General features: G+C 37.5%; 1 protein-coding gene across 1 annotated transcript; it reads left to right on the top strand.

The window, feature by feature from the left end:
* Window positions 1-8,168: 8,168 nt before the first annotated feature.
* On the top strand, window positions 8,169-11,047 carry LOC106060258 (ankyrin repeat and KH domain-containing protein mask-1-like). The gene has a single exon (XM_056036173.1). It carries the CDS (start codon window positions 8,199-8,201, stop codon window positions 10,920-10,922), a length of 2,724 nt encoding a protein of 907 aa, XP_055892148.1. The 5' UTR covers window positions 8,169-8,198; the 3' UTR covers window positions 10,923-11,047.
* The last annotated feature ends 2,704 nt before the right edge of the window (window positions 11,048-13,751 follow it).

Below are 13,751 nucleotides of genomic sequence, written 5' to 3'. Positions count from 1 at the left end.
CTTCAATTATGCTGACAAAAAAAGATTATTAAATTCTTGATTCCTTGTGCCCTCCTTCAACACATCTGTTTGTTTTCTTAAACAACTTCAAGCACCAGAAACCTGAATAAATAGATTTATCTTACAATACCTCTTCAGCAGACTCAATAGCCCAGCTCTTATATTTTCTATTCTCTATACAGTTGTTTAACCCTGCAGCAGTAAATCTTTTTTTTTTTTTTGTTAGTCTTATATTAGAAATAAGTTCAATGACTAATTAGGGTTATCTGCCTGAAAAAAATAAATCTTTAAAATGTTTGTTATTAGTGATTGTAGAGTATGCCAAAGCTTTCACTGTTAACTCTTCAAAGAATGGTCTTAAAGAAGAAAATCTGAATTCTTTCAAAATCTGATAAAATATTTCCAGTGTCTGAATACCTTGTAAAGAGTTTGCATGTAAAAAAAAATAAAAAAAAAATACTTTTATAGAATTAGATGTCACTGATCCAGCTAAGCAAACCATTACATCTGGTTTAAGTCTAATTTCACTTCGAACTAAAATACCCATTCTTTTGAATGAATTTTCTGTTGCTGCTATTATGGAAACTATCCCGCGCATATCGCATCAATGCCTGGGGGTGGCGGAAGTAGTGGAAATCTTTTGCGTGTTAAGAATTGATAAGATAGAACAATCCTATATGATTAGGTCTCTGATCTTCTGACGGTCATCTATCACTTCGCCAGAACAATATTTGGGTGAGGGAGGGAGGGGGGGCTAATCTATAGCTTATGTTTCTTTTAGTTAATCCAGCACTGTCGAGATGGTCACATTAAAAGACAGTAAGACATCGTATCTCCGTATTATTTGGTATCATGTCGTCAACGGCTCAAACGATATTATAATATCGGTTAAACTTTCGATACGTACTTGTGTTTTCTTGTGTATTTGTCAGAGACACGGTTGTGGTTCTTGATAGTTTTTAGTTCCTTTGATAATTGTCCCCTTTCTCTATAGCAGTTTGCCTTTTTGTTTTTTAAACACTACGCTTGACCTCGACACTTTACCTACCACCTTGCATTCAAAGAAATGTTTTAGTCTCTGATCGCAAGCTTTATTCAAAATTATCCCCCCCCCCCAAAAAAAAAAATCCCATATACCGGTATCCCATTCTTTTCTAAGTGGGTTACGAAGCGCCTCTCCCTCCACCCAGTTCGGGGTTTCTCAACCACGTGGTTCAACCCCTACAACACCCCACTCCTTTATAGATTACAAGCTAAGCTCATCTAGTAAGATCTTTTTTAAAATATTAAGGTCTAGCTAGGGCCAATATCATCTTATCTTATAGATTATAGACGTTACTTCAAAAGAGAAGATATTTTCTACGTCCTACGCGTATCTATACATGTAACCCTGCCGAACCAAGTAAAACGAATGACGTTTGGGCCACAAGGCCTTCATGAGCTACAAAACAAACAAAAAAATGACAAAAGAATTAACACAAACAAAATAGTCTTAAGTTAACTTATCTGTCCGATGTTGTTCTCTATCGAGGCAGAAAAGAAATGAGATAGGCTGGAGTAAAAGCCCTGGAAATCGGAAGGGGGCGGAGATTTCAGGCAAAGATGAATGGGAAAAGGGGATAGTGTTAGTGTCCATCGCATACTAAATAATTAATGAAATCTTATCTTATATAATACAGACGTTACTTCAAATAAGAAGATGATTATATAGTTCATCCATCGTGGTTCGTTGATGACCACTTTGTCATCCAGGGGGCTGAGGGCTTTGCACTGGGGTTTTAAGCCTCCTCATGTGGCTGGTGAGACCTATGTGAGGCCGGAATGTTCGGCCGCACACTGGAGCTAGTGTTGTTTGTCTTGCTTTTCTTTTCTGGCGTTTTTCTTCTGCCAGCGTTGTTCTTTTTTCCTCAGCAACCTGTGCGCCAGTTTTCACAGCGCGACGCCATGATGCTGTCATGTGCCTCTGTCTCCCAGGTGCCTGGGTCTATGCTGAACGCCTTCAGAGAAGCTTTGAGGGTGTCCCTGAAGCGCTTTCTTTGACCACCTTGCGAGCGCTTTCCTTCGCTTAGTTGGCCATACAAGAGTCGTTGAGGGATGCGGTGGTCTTCCATTCTGTAGACGTGACCTGCCCATCGCAGCTGGGACTGCATCAGGATTGTGTGGATGCTTTGCAGACACGCTCTTCGAAGGACACGCGTCATGCATATTAACCAATGACTTAAATTCTGCCAAGTCACTGGTTTTCCTGGCTAGATCAGGCAACCCATTCCATGCTCTAATGGTCCGACAGGGTTTATTGCATTTTCTATACAGTCGTTAACCCCTGCAAGAGTAAATCTTTGTTGTTGTTTTTTTTTTTTTTTTTTTGAGTCTTTGTACGCGTATCTATGTGTCAATCTAGTCATCCATGTTAATCCATGATTTGAAATCTGTCAAGCTGATTCAGGCAACCCATTTCATGCTTTAAAAGCACTAGGGAAGAAGGAACATTTATACAAATGTATCTCTTTATCTTCAATTAAACCAACGCAGTTCCCTCACAAGGTGTGACCTCTAGACCGTGTCATATGTCAACATGCTGACATTACGTCTAAGCGATCTGACTTAATGTGGTCACCTGTTGAACTATGAACTGAATGTGATGGACTAAACAAAAAAAGGGGTGAGGGGGGAGTTGTTCATCTCTACATGTGGAGATATAACCTCAATGCTGGACAGACGTCTGGTCAGGATGACGTAGTTAACTGACCCACTCACATGTCAAGACTAAGCACTGAGTACACAATAATGTTCCAGCCTTTGTTGCTACCTGTGTACGCCTGCGGTATACGCAGAACCTTGAATTGTGTGAACTGTATACGCAGAACCTATTACGACTTGGGTTTTGTAAGTTTTTCTGCTGTATTGTACGAGATGCCGAAAAAAAAATTATGTAGATTCTAAAATTCTAGAACATTAGATCTATTCCACTTAATTTATTAACATAAATCTACTAATCTCATATATAATTTGTAGCTCGATCATATATATTATCAACGCATTCATACAGATTTTAATACATAGATTAAATTATACTAATAAAGAGATGTAATTTAGATCTATACGGTGTAAGCGAATACTACAACTAAATAGTTGAAAAATAAATTGTGCTTGAAAAAAAAACGCAAATAGGTGTAATACCCCCCCCCCCAATCCAAAAACCATTTTTGAGTAAGCAAATGCCAACTAAACATACAAACATGCCTGTATATTACAGGCTCAGTTTACGAGGAGAATTTAGGCACAGTTAATTAAACAATAAAACATTACATACACATAGGAACTAAAATGTAACCTACATTTCCACCACAGAGAATACACATTATGAAGGCAACTCTAAGAATGTTTCTTATTTTTAAAAAGAATGGAATAGCAACCATTTCTAATGTTCTTTAATAGATCTTTGAAAAAAAAAAGGTTGTTTGAGGTTTTGGGATGACAGTCAAGTTGTTACTAGATTAAAAGATAACTTACATTACATTTTCTGTGGACATACCACAGCCGGTGAGGTTTCTGTTCTGGGTGGGATGTTGTCAAGATATTTATTTTAAAAATCAAGTAATTTATAATTGCTTTGATAAATGCATAGTCTTATATCATATATATCATACATTTTATCCTTAAAAAAACCTCATAAATTCTCGTAATATTTTGTCATGGAAAAGTGCTACTAACCCTAAATGTAGTTACTAGATGTACTTTTTATTATATGGCTATCTATCCTGCAGTGATATTTACCTAGAGTTACTATCCCGTACGTAAAGTTACTTTACTGTGGTAAACGTATGCTTCGATTATTACTCCGGGGGTGTAAAATGTTTGTTTGTAAAATGTTTGTTTGTAAAAAAAAAATGTTTTGGATGTTCCTTCAGAGTTGCAGATAGTTTACTTCCTAGTCCAAACCTCCCGCAGGACGACGGGGGATGGGAGCGGGCAGGTTTTGAACCCGGGACCATCGATAAATCAGAACGACAGTCCAGCGTGCAAACCGCACGACCAGGCAGCCATGTTTGGGTAACGGGCGTATTTTGAATTTATCCAAGTTCGGTGCAAAGACAGTCCACCATAAGAACATATGAAGAACTATGTCAAGAGATTTCAACAATTTAAACATTTTAATACATAAAGGTCCTCAGCCGTGTCTCTGTCGATAATGGACATTGTCACTAAATATAAATATATATCGTCCATCGTGGTTTGATGATGACCACTTTTGTCATCCAGGGGGCTGATGGTTTTGTGTCGTGTGGCTGGTGAGACCTACGTGAGCCCGGAATGTTCGGCTGCACACTGGGCAGGTTATTCCAGCTGGAGCTAGTGTCGTTGGCCTTTCTTTTCTTCTCTGGCGTTTTTCTTCTGCCAGCGCTGTTCTCTTGTCCTCAGCAATTTGAGCGCCCATTTTCACAGAGCGAAGCCATGATGCTCTGTCTTGTGCTTCTGTCTCCCAGATCTCTGGGTCAATGCTGAAGGCATTCAGCATTTTTCTGAGACAGGTCATGTCGAATTGGTTCAGTTTTGTGTGTGTGTATGCATATTTTCTATACACTGTCCACGTTTCTGAGGCATAGTGCAATGTAGGGAGGATGACGGCTCGATAGATCCCTAGCTTTGTGTTTGTGGTGATACCACGTCTGTTCCAGACATTTTTAGACAGTCTGTCATAGGATGCACTGGCCTTGGCGATACGCATGTGTCACAGTTCAAAAGCCTCAGACAAGTAGACAGTTTAAAGTAAACATGAATACACACACACACACACAAATAATTTTAAAACAGTGTACGTAATTTTATCACAGCATTAATTATTATTAATTTATTTCATCCTTGTTATTTTCACATTGGCAACCACGATGTCAGTGTCATGTTCTTTGGCTTATCTTCCATTCTCTTAGTTCGAATGTCAAACCACATTTGCTAATCACAAGTTTACCCTTTGTCTATCAGGCTTGTTGACCCAATCTCTTGTGCGAAACAATCTGGGCTCCTTTCAGCCGGCCTGTCCCTTCCCCTTTGTCTAGACCCTGAGCGCACGTCACGCTTGAACTCTAGCCAGGTGTTTTTAATACCTCATTGGCAAAAGAGTGGGAAGAGCTAATCTTGACCGGATGTCATATTATCTATCTTGACTTATCACGTGATATATCACACGCTGTCCATCCCAATCCAATTTTCCGTCAAGCGGCATATAAGCCTGAAACTTCTCCAATCGCGAGCAGTCGTCTCATTTATTTAAAACGTTGAGGGAGTGTTCATTTACAAATTCCATTCATTGTGTTCCCTTACTCTTGTTCTTTTCACTTGGATTATATTCACTGGTGGACTTTGGTCATTTGGACTTAACTTATTATATATACTTAATACATGCATTAGGTATATTTCGCCCTTGCGTAAGTATGAAACATAATTATTTCATGTGTACATATTTAATTGCATTAACTTATGTCTACCATGTGTCAATATGTTTATCTGTACACAGTGGCGTCACTAGAGTCGTGTCACCCAGTGCGGTAAGCTCGGAGTGTAACCCCCCAACCCCGGAAAAAAATAATCTCTCCCTAAAAGTTTTAAGAAAACAACAACCAACTATTGTTTAATTGATTGGTTACACCCCAAAAAATGGTCTTCGATTTTTTTTATAAAGTCGATGTTTTTAACATATTATCAATAGTTATTACATAAATTAAAAATGTAAAATTATTGAATTGAGAAACATTGATTTTAACATATTTTTATTAGAGATTATTTAAGAGCTCCTTTCGGAAAAGGTTTTTAACTATACTTGTGTTTCTTAGCTGCTTCCGAAAAGGCAATTCAAACACTAAACCAGTTTTAGGCAATTCAAACACTGTACCAGTTTTAGGCAATTCAAACACTGAACCAGTTTTAGGCAATTCAAACACTGTACCAGTTTTAGGCAATTCAAACACTGAACCAGTTTTAGGCAATTCAAACACTGTACCAGTTTATGTCCTGCGAATCATCGTCGAGTGAACCCTTGAATACCAACAAAGAATGTTGATCAGTTTTGCAGATTGAAAAAAAAATTGATAGCGTTAATCGGAATCATCAAGAAAATAATGAATATTGCAACAATTTGTCCAGATTCAGCAACATGTCTAAAACAAATTAAGCTATTGCGTCACAACAGACGGTGGAATTTTAAAACATCGTGACGGATATGAGATTAGGGCGTATCTTATCCCAATTTAAATGTCTTGTAGCCATCGACGATGTCATAAAAACACATTAAACAAGCTGCATTTGGGTTCTCATGGTGTAACCCAGTGATGCCCAGCCTAATTTGACCTGCGGGACATTTTAATTTCCAACTCTCGTATCTCGGGCCACATGACCAAAAAGATACAAAAACGTAATGAAATGGAACTACAACTATTTTATTAGAAATACATGAATCTAGCACTTACATTAATTAGTGAGATGCTTGGAGTTTATCTTATTTTATACCCTTCGGAACTATGGCTTCATTTCTCTACTTAAAATGTGAGCTACATTATATCTAGCTTAACCATCCCTTTATTGGCAACTATTCGATCCTTCAATCTCTAGGCGTAGTTTAACAATATTTTATTCGTGACTCAAATCAAGAATGATGCCATATTTCTTTGTTGTTTTTTTATATAGCCACTTTTTCTTTACAAATCAAATACATTGGCTTATTATCATGTTCCACAAAAAAAGTAAAGTTCCGTTCACTTTTCCAGGTAGATTATACATCTAGTCCCATTTCATAACCACAATGTTAAAGGTCAAGGTACCAATCAATTAGAGAAAAAGTTTAGACGTTAACGTATGTAAAAATAACTTTATCAACCTTTGGAGAGGGGATTTTCTACATTTTGTGCCGTCGTTTCAGCGGGCCTGATGGAACCACTTCGCGGGCCGGATCTTGGGCATCACAGGTGTAACCCTAACCGAGTTTGATTTTGCAGACGACATAGTATTACTTTGAAATATAATTAAATGCATACACAAGATGACGGATAAAGACGCCCTTAAATTGGATGCAGGTTACCCAGTAATCCCATCAACATAGGTCATACAGATCTAGAACACATAGAAAAGTTCACCTATTTAGGCACTGTTATCCCAAGCAAGGAGATGCATATCATGAGGCGCCGTCTTTCAAAAAGTGAGGCCTATCTAAACAGACAAATCAATAAGCCTGGAGATTAATATTCACATACTCAATAAAATCATTGTCCCAACGGCCACCTACGCTTCGAGACGTGTAGAGTTGAAAAGAGGCTGAGCAGTGATGTCTGAGACAATGTTATCTATAGAGAAATTTTTTGCCGTCTAATAGAAGTGGCGACTGAACGTCGATTGACATTAGTGAGACATATCTTTCGAAAAGACACATTCCTGTTTCCATATGCTAGGACAAATTTGTACAAATACTCCTTCTTCCCTAGTGCTATTATAGCATGAAATCGATTGCTTTTAGGGCTCAGTCGTCAGTAAATAGCAGGTTCCTATTACTGTTGATTTTGTTTTTAGATTTTGCTTTGAGCCGCCTCGGGTTGAATAGGCCACAATCAAATCTGTATGTTGTATTTATCCCGATGTTTTCTCTATCTGTGAATGCATCTGTCAGCATAGCAGAGAACATGATACTGAACAGTGTAGGTGCTAGGACACAGCCTTGTTTTACCTCAAATGGCTCTGGTGGTTCTCTACTTTTCTGGACACGAGCCTTCATGCCATCATAAAATAGTCTCACCATGGATTTGAATTTTTGTGACATTTATACTTCCAAATTTTACAAGTATGACAAGACATTTTATTTATCACTGGGAAATCCGTCCAGTCTTCACAAACGTCGCTATTTCTAACTAATATTCAAAACAGCCTACTTCATTCCTAACGCCATGTTGCTCTCTTGTTCACTTAAGTCTACTACGTCATTAGTCTGTCTTACTACGTCACTACTTTTACCGTCGCTAAAAACAATACACAATATATTTGTCTAGCAAAACTAACATACTCTCTAATCCAGTGCATAACAATACAAAAATATAAGAAAATATTCTTTCTGTAATTGGTTAAAATTTGAAAGACATTAACATTTTTGTGATTTTTTTTTTTTTTTTTGGATTTTTTTCAGAAGCCTGATCTAAATAGCTGATGTTGACAATAACATGGCTGAAACTAAGAACGAGTTTCTGCTTGATGACACCGTGTTATTCAAAACAATAGCTTCCGGTTGTTCGTCAGAGATTCTAGAACTTTTGAGAATGTGTGATCACAAAACTACACATTTCTCTACCCACGCACTAAACTGGGCAGTTCTTCAAGCTTGTAATTTAGGCCACGCCCATTTACTCCTATTCCTCCTCCAAGACGGCACAAGATTGGAACTCAGAGACGACAACGGAAACACTCCACTTATGATTTGCTCCGCGAAAGGTTTTACGGGCATTGTGGGTACGCTTTTGAGGCTAGGCGCTGACGTCAATGCTAAAAATAACAACTGTGATACTGCACTTATACTAGCCAAATCAAGGGAAGTAATTGACATTCTACTAGAATACAAACGATTAGATTTAGATGAACAGAACATGTCTGGGAACACTGCTTTAATGTCAGCCATCGAGACATCTCATCTCAAGAAGGATGAATTGCTGATCAATGCTGGGGCTAACCCAAACAGACATGTCGGGGAGCTCTCACAAAGTGACTCTGTATCGTCCTTCGTCAACAGTCCAGACAAAAGTGCTTTCGATGTGGCCGAAAGAACGGGATTCGATAAACTGCTGGACTTGCTGTATCGTGCCAAAATGGTCAACTTAAATCCTTTGAAGTTGGCCGCTGTTGAAAATGACTTTGAGACCTGCGTCAAGTTACTGAAGTATAAATTATGTGATAGAGAGGAAACTCAAAATCTTCAACCAGATATCCTTTGTTATGTTTTAAAACAGATACAGCAAAGGGACGCTATTCTTTCATCAGACATTGAGTTTGTTCGAGAGTTATGCAGACTTGGTATTGATGTCAATAGATGTCAGTGCTGCGCAAAGTCACGTATGGAGCTCGTGCTGAACATCGGAAGCTACGATCTGGCTGAAATTTTTTGTGTCCATGGCGCTAAGGTCACCCACGACGATCTGGTGTCTGCTGTTAAGGGACAACACTTAGAAATGATTCAACTTCTCATAAACCATGGGGCACCGGTAAACAAATGCCACAATCAAGGCTACGTAACTTACAAGAATTCAGCTCTTAACACAGCATTGGATAGCTCTTTTACGAGTGCTGCCAGGGTCCTTCTTGACCACGGTGCTGAGATGGACGCCGACTGCGCTGTCACTCAAGCCTTAAGAAGCAAGAACACGAAGACGCTCAACTTTCTTTTATTAGAATGTGGTGAAGAGACCAGAGCTGAGATAACAACACCAGAAACTTTCATACAGGCAGTTAAAATAGGAGATCTTGAGGTCATACAAACTCTTCTAGACGCAGGGGCGGACATTGATGGGGTCCACGAGGATAAAACTCCTCTAATGAGCGCTGTCCAGATAGACGTCATCGACTTTTTATTAAGCAAAGGAGCCGATGTGAATTTCAAAACATTTAACACACCTTTGATCAACGCGTTAACTAGGGATTATTACAATGATATCAACTCGACATTTCGTCCTCAAATTAACTCAAATGAGATAGATCAATACATATTACATGTGATTGACTTGTTTTTAAAAAATGGCGCCAATTTAGAAGACTATAATGAGCATGGAATTACGGCTTTGATAGAATCCGCTCAAAGTAGCTTTGGTGTAGAGGTTCTCAAATATTTACTGGACAAGGGAGCGGACATAAACCAAAAAGATTGTTTGGGTTTAACAGCACTTCACCGTGCAGCAGAGAGTCACAAATTAGATTTCTTGGAAGTTTTATTAAAACGCGGTGCTCCTGTTAACTTGAAAAGTTACAAGGGGCGAACCCCACTACACCAGGCTGTGAGAGATGCAAATACTGTTCGATTTTTTCTGGAAAATCAAGCAAATGTAAATGCTGATGATTTCTATGGGGACACACCACTGTCGCTGGCAACAGCACGTCATGGAGACTTGTGGGAAGTTGTCCAACTTCTGATTGCCTCTGGCTCCGATATCAACCACAGAAACACTTCTGGCATGTCTCCAGTTTGGCTAGCTGCAGAAAATTACAACTTAAAATGCCTGCAATTGTTAATCGATGCTAAAGCTGATTTAGGTCCCTTTTATCAGCAAAAGAAGTCGGCGTTGTCAATACTGCTTAAAGAATTGTCCCCCAGTAAAGAAAAACAGCATACAGCTACAATGCTGTTGGAACATGGAGCTAGTGTTGAATTTGTCAAACGAGACATCATCCATCGCCTTATCGCTGCTGGTAGTGATGGCACTCTGATTCAAAGACTAATTAAAACAGGCTTTTGTCCTACAGACATACTTCTAAAGAGCACTATCTTTGGCTGGCCTATGACTTCTGTATCGCCACTCGCTGTTTCCTTAATTTTAGACAGCGTTGACCTTGCTTCCTTTTTTATTGACAATTGGTATCTAACAAAATCAGACATCAGCATTTTGTCCAGAAACAAAAAGATTATAAATTGCTCACGACTACGCGAAACTAAAGCTCTTCCGTATCTGAAGGAAGTTTCCCGCAAGCCAATGAGGTTGGAGCTTTTGAGCTTCATAACTGTCTCGTCTGCTTTAGGTTCAGACCGAGGCAGACGTCAAAGGATTCTTAACTCTAAACTCCCAGTCCTATTTCAGGATAAACTCTTGTTTTCAAAACTAGAGGTCAAGGTCCTTGAAGCAGTGTCTCGTAGAGGGATGCTATTTCTTCATGAATTTAAAAAAAACAGAGTTTTGATCGGCTGAAATGTTGATTATCAGAAGATTGCACGCATCTGTCTTTAGAAAGTATTACTATTGATGCTGAGTTAAAATTGACCAACAGACGAACTAGATTGCTTTTCGATTTTGTACTTTGAATCGTTGATTAAAATCAACACCTTATCACCTTTTCTAAGTTGTCTTCTTTTCAGTTATGTTCATGTTGTTTTTGTTTGTAAGTCATTACTCCGCATATACAAATCTTAGTGATAGGAAATAAACTAAATTTAAAAAGTTAAACTAAAACTAAGTCTCAAATAAAATAAAGTATTTAAACGAATAGTTTATTGTGAATGTTTAAATATAGTTAACTAAACTATAGAAAATTAATTAAACTTTACAAACTTTTTCGTAATTTTTTTTGGGGGGAGTGGTTGATCTAGACCAGTGGTTCCCAAACTTTTTTGTCTCGTAGACCCCTTGCCATGTTTTTAAGTTTTCGGTAGACCCCCCCCCCCCAGCATTTTTTTGAAAATTCATTAACTTCAGATGTGCTTTTCTCACTGATTACTATGCGATATATATTTATTGATGACATTCAAAGCAAAATAAAGCAAAATAAAATTTAATATGCATTACAAGAAGTAACTAAACAACAGCAACAAAAAAAAAAACGCCTATTGGTGTGCAGCTTTGATAATAAAATGTCAATCTTGGGGTTCAATTTAGTTCGGGTTAACATTCTATCTTCTCGATTAAATGATGTCTGACTGATTTAAATTTGGAAAGTAAGAAAAATTATCATTTCATTGTATGCTTCATTAATTTCCTCACATGAAACACTGAGATTATGCCTTCGTGTTGATCAAATTTAGGTTATCACATTGTAGCTGCAAGTTAACCTCATTCAATTTATGAAACGAGTTTGTGAAATAGACTATGTCCGATTCCCGTTTAATTTCTGTGTTTTAAAATAGGATCTTAGCAACCAAGAATTCAGAAAAAATAGTGTCAAAGATAAGTCTTTCGAAAACTATCATTCTTCAGTGTGAAGGAGCAATTGATCAAAATTTCAGGCAAAAAGCAATTCTTTATGAATTTCTTGATTCATAACAAAAATATAATAATACCACTACATTATCAGGCAAGGTTAATAACTAGTCCAGCTTTTAAAAAAGTAAATCGTAATAACATGATAACCATTCATTGTCCAAAACTTATTTCACCATTACACCTTTGAACTGTATTGTTGCTTAGAGGAATTTTTAATGATATCAGATATAGGATTGTGTAAAACAGATTGTAAAACCTCTTCAATGGTTGGCAAAGTCAATATTTTGCTTATAGTGTGCAGTTTTTTAGAGTTTGATATAAGCCTAAGTAAATATATTGTAAGACGCTCACAAACCTATTCTCTCCTATGATGTTTAATCAACATTTTTCTACTGTGGCTTAATTCTGAATTTAAAAGTTTTCAAAAGTATTTCAAATCTGAATCTATTTTATTTCATTTTGACTTTTTTCGATGTTACAGCTTTGATGGTTTCATAGCGACATAGCTTCAAACTTTGTTACATAAAATTAAAGAACAAATGCAATAGTTGTTCAACAAAGAAAGAATGAAGCCAAATTTTTAATAACCAACAATTTACGGTCATCATTTTATTTAAAGACTCGGCCATGTAAATTATTACTTTCATGTAGACACAATTAAGGTATTTAAAATAATACGTTAAAATCTTTAAATTAAAAAAAATCATTCCACTAACAGGGTGGAAATTTAAAGGATTAACTAAGGTACAAATCATGTGTGAACGAGTCAATTTCATGAATGATCATGCTTCAATGAGATCCGCCTTCGTAGACCCCCATTAACAGGCCATAGACCCCCAATTTATTTTTTCACTTCCGTAGACCCCTTGGAAGTCCTCGTAGACCCCTGGGGGTCTATATAGACCACTTTGGGAATCACTTATCTAGACCTAGCTATAATCATCCGACTGTATGACTACGGTTCGATCTTGTTCTTTTAAAATTGTAGAATTATTTATCCATAATAAAATCAGTAATAAGGAAGATGTTTCGTACATAAACGTTAATGCACAATAAAATAAAAAAAATGTCTAAATAAATATGTATGCTTGTATTTTGGCTTTGATTTAAAACCTTTAGAAAAGAATGTCCGGCCTACTTTTTGAAAAATTATATTAACTTATTATGTAACGGAAAATCTCCCTTATGCCGGTAAAGTTAAAAATCTCATCAAATAACATATTTAACATTCCTTATTTAGATCTAATAACCAAAGATATAGAAACTAAACTGTTGGAATTTTATGAAACATTTGACCAGTGTAACTATTTTAGTGTAAAGTACATGCTTGACTAACCACGCCAGTATGTTTTCTTCTTGTCTTACCACTCACCATACAACTAACATTATTGCATAACAGTTAAGTAGCCAAGGACGAAATGCGGAGTGGTCTTGTCATTATGGACTGCACACTACAATACACTAGCTAGGTTTACACGTGGACGTCTATCTGACCAGGTTGTTAAAATCAGTCGGACACACGGTCTATTTGTTGTTTTCAACCTAGATGGCGTAAGATTAAACAGCTGATTTGGTGTCTTATTGTTTATACCTACAGTTTTGTTATTATTAGTTCATGTTAATCGACACTTCTTTGATTGTAAACAATACAGTTTGAACTGGAAGCGCGGTGGCTGAGCGGTAAAGCGCTTGGCTTCCGAACCGGGGTCTGGGGTTTGAAGACTGGGATTTTCTATTTCGGGATCTTCGGGCGCCTCTGAGTCCACCCAACTCTAACAGGTACCTGACATTAGTTGGGGAAAAAGTAAAGGCGGTTGGTCG

The sequence above is a fragment of the Biomphalaria glabrata genome, chromosome 7 (assembly GCF_947242115.1).
Source record: "Biomphalaria glabrata chromosome 7, xgBioGlab47.1, whole genome shotgun sequence".
NCBI lineage: Eukaryota > Metazoa > Mollusca > Gastropoda > Planorbidae > Biomphalaria > Biomphalaria glabrata.
Note: the sequence above shows the minus strand (reverse complement) of the source record. Positions and strands in the feature narration are given on the sequence as shown.

Excerpts from the sequence above, each read along its gene's own strand:
- LOC106060258 (XM_056036173.1), top strand. The coding sequence starts at position 8,199 with ATGGCTGAAACTAAGAACGAGTTTCTGCTTGATGACACCGTGTTATTC.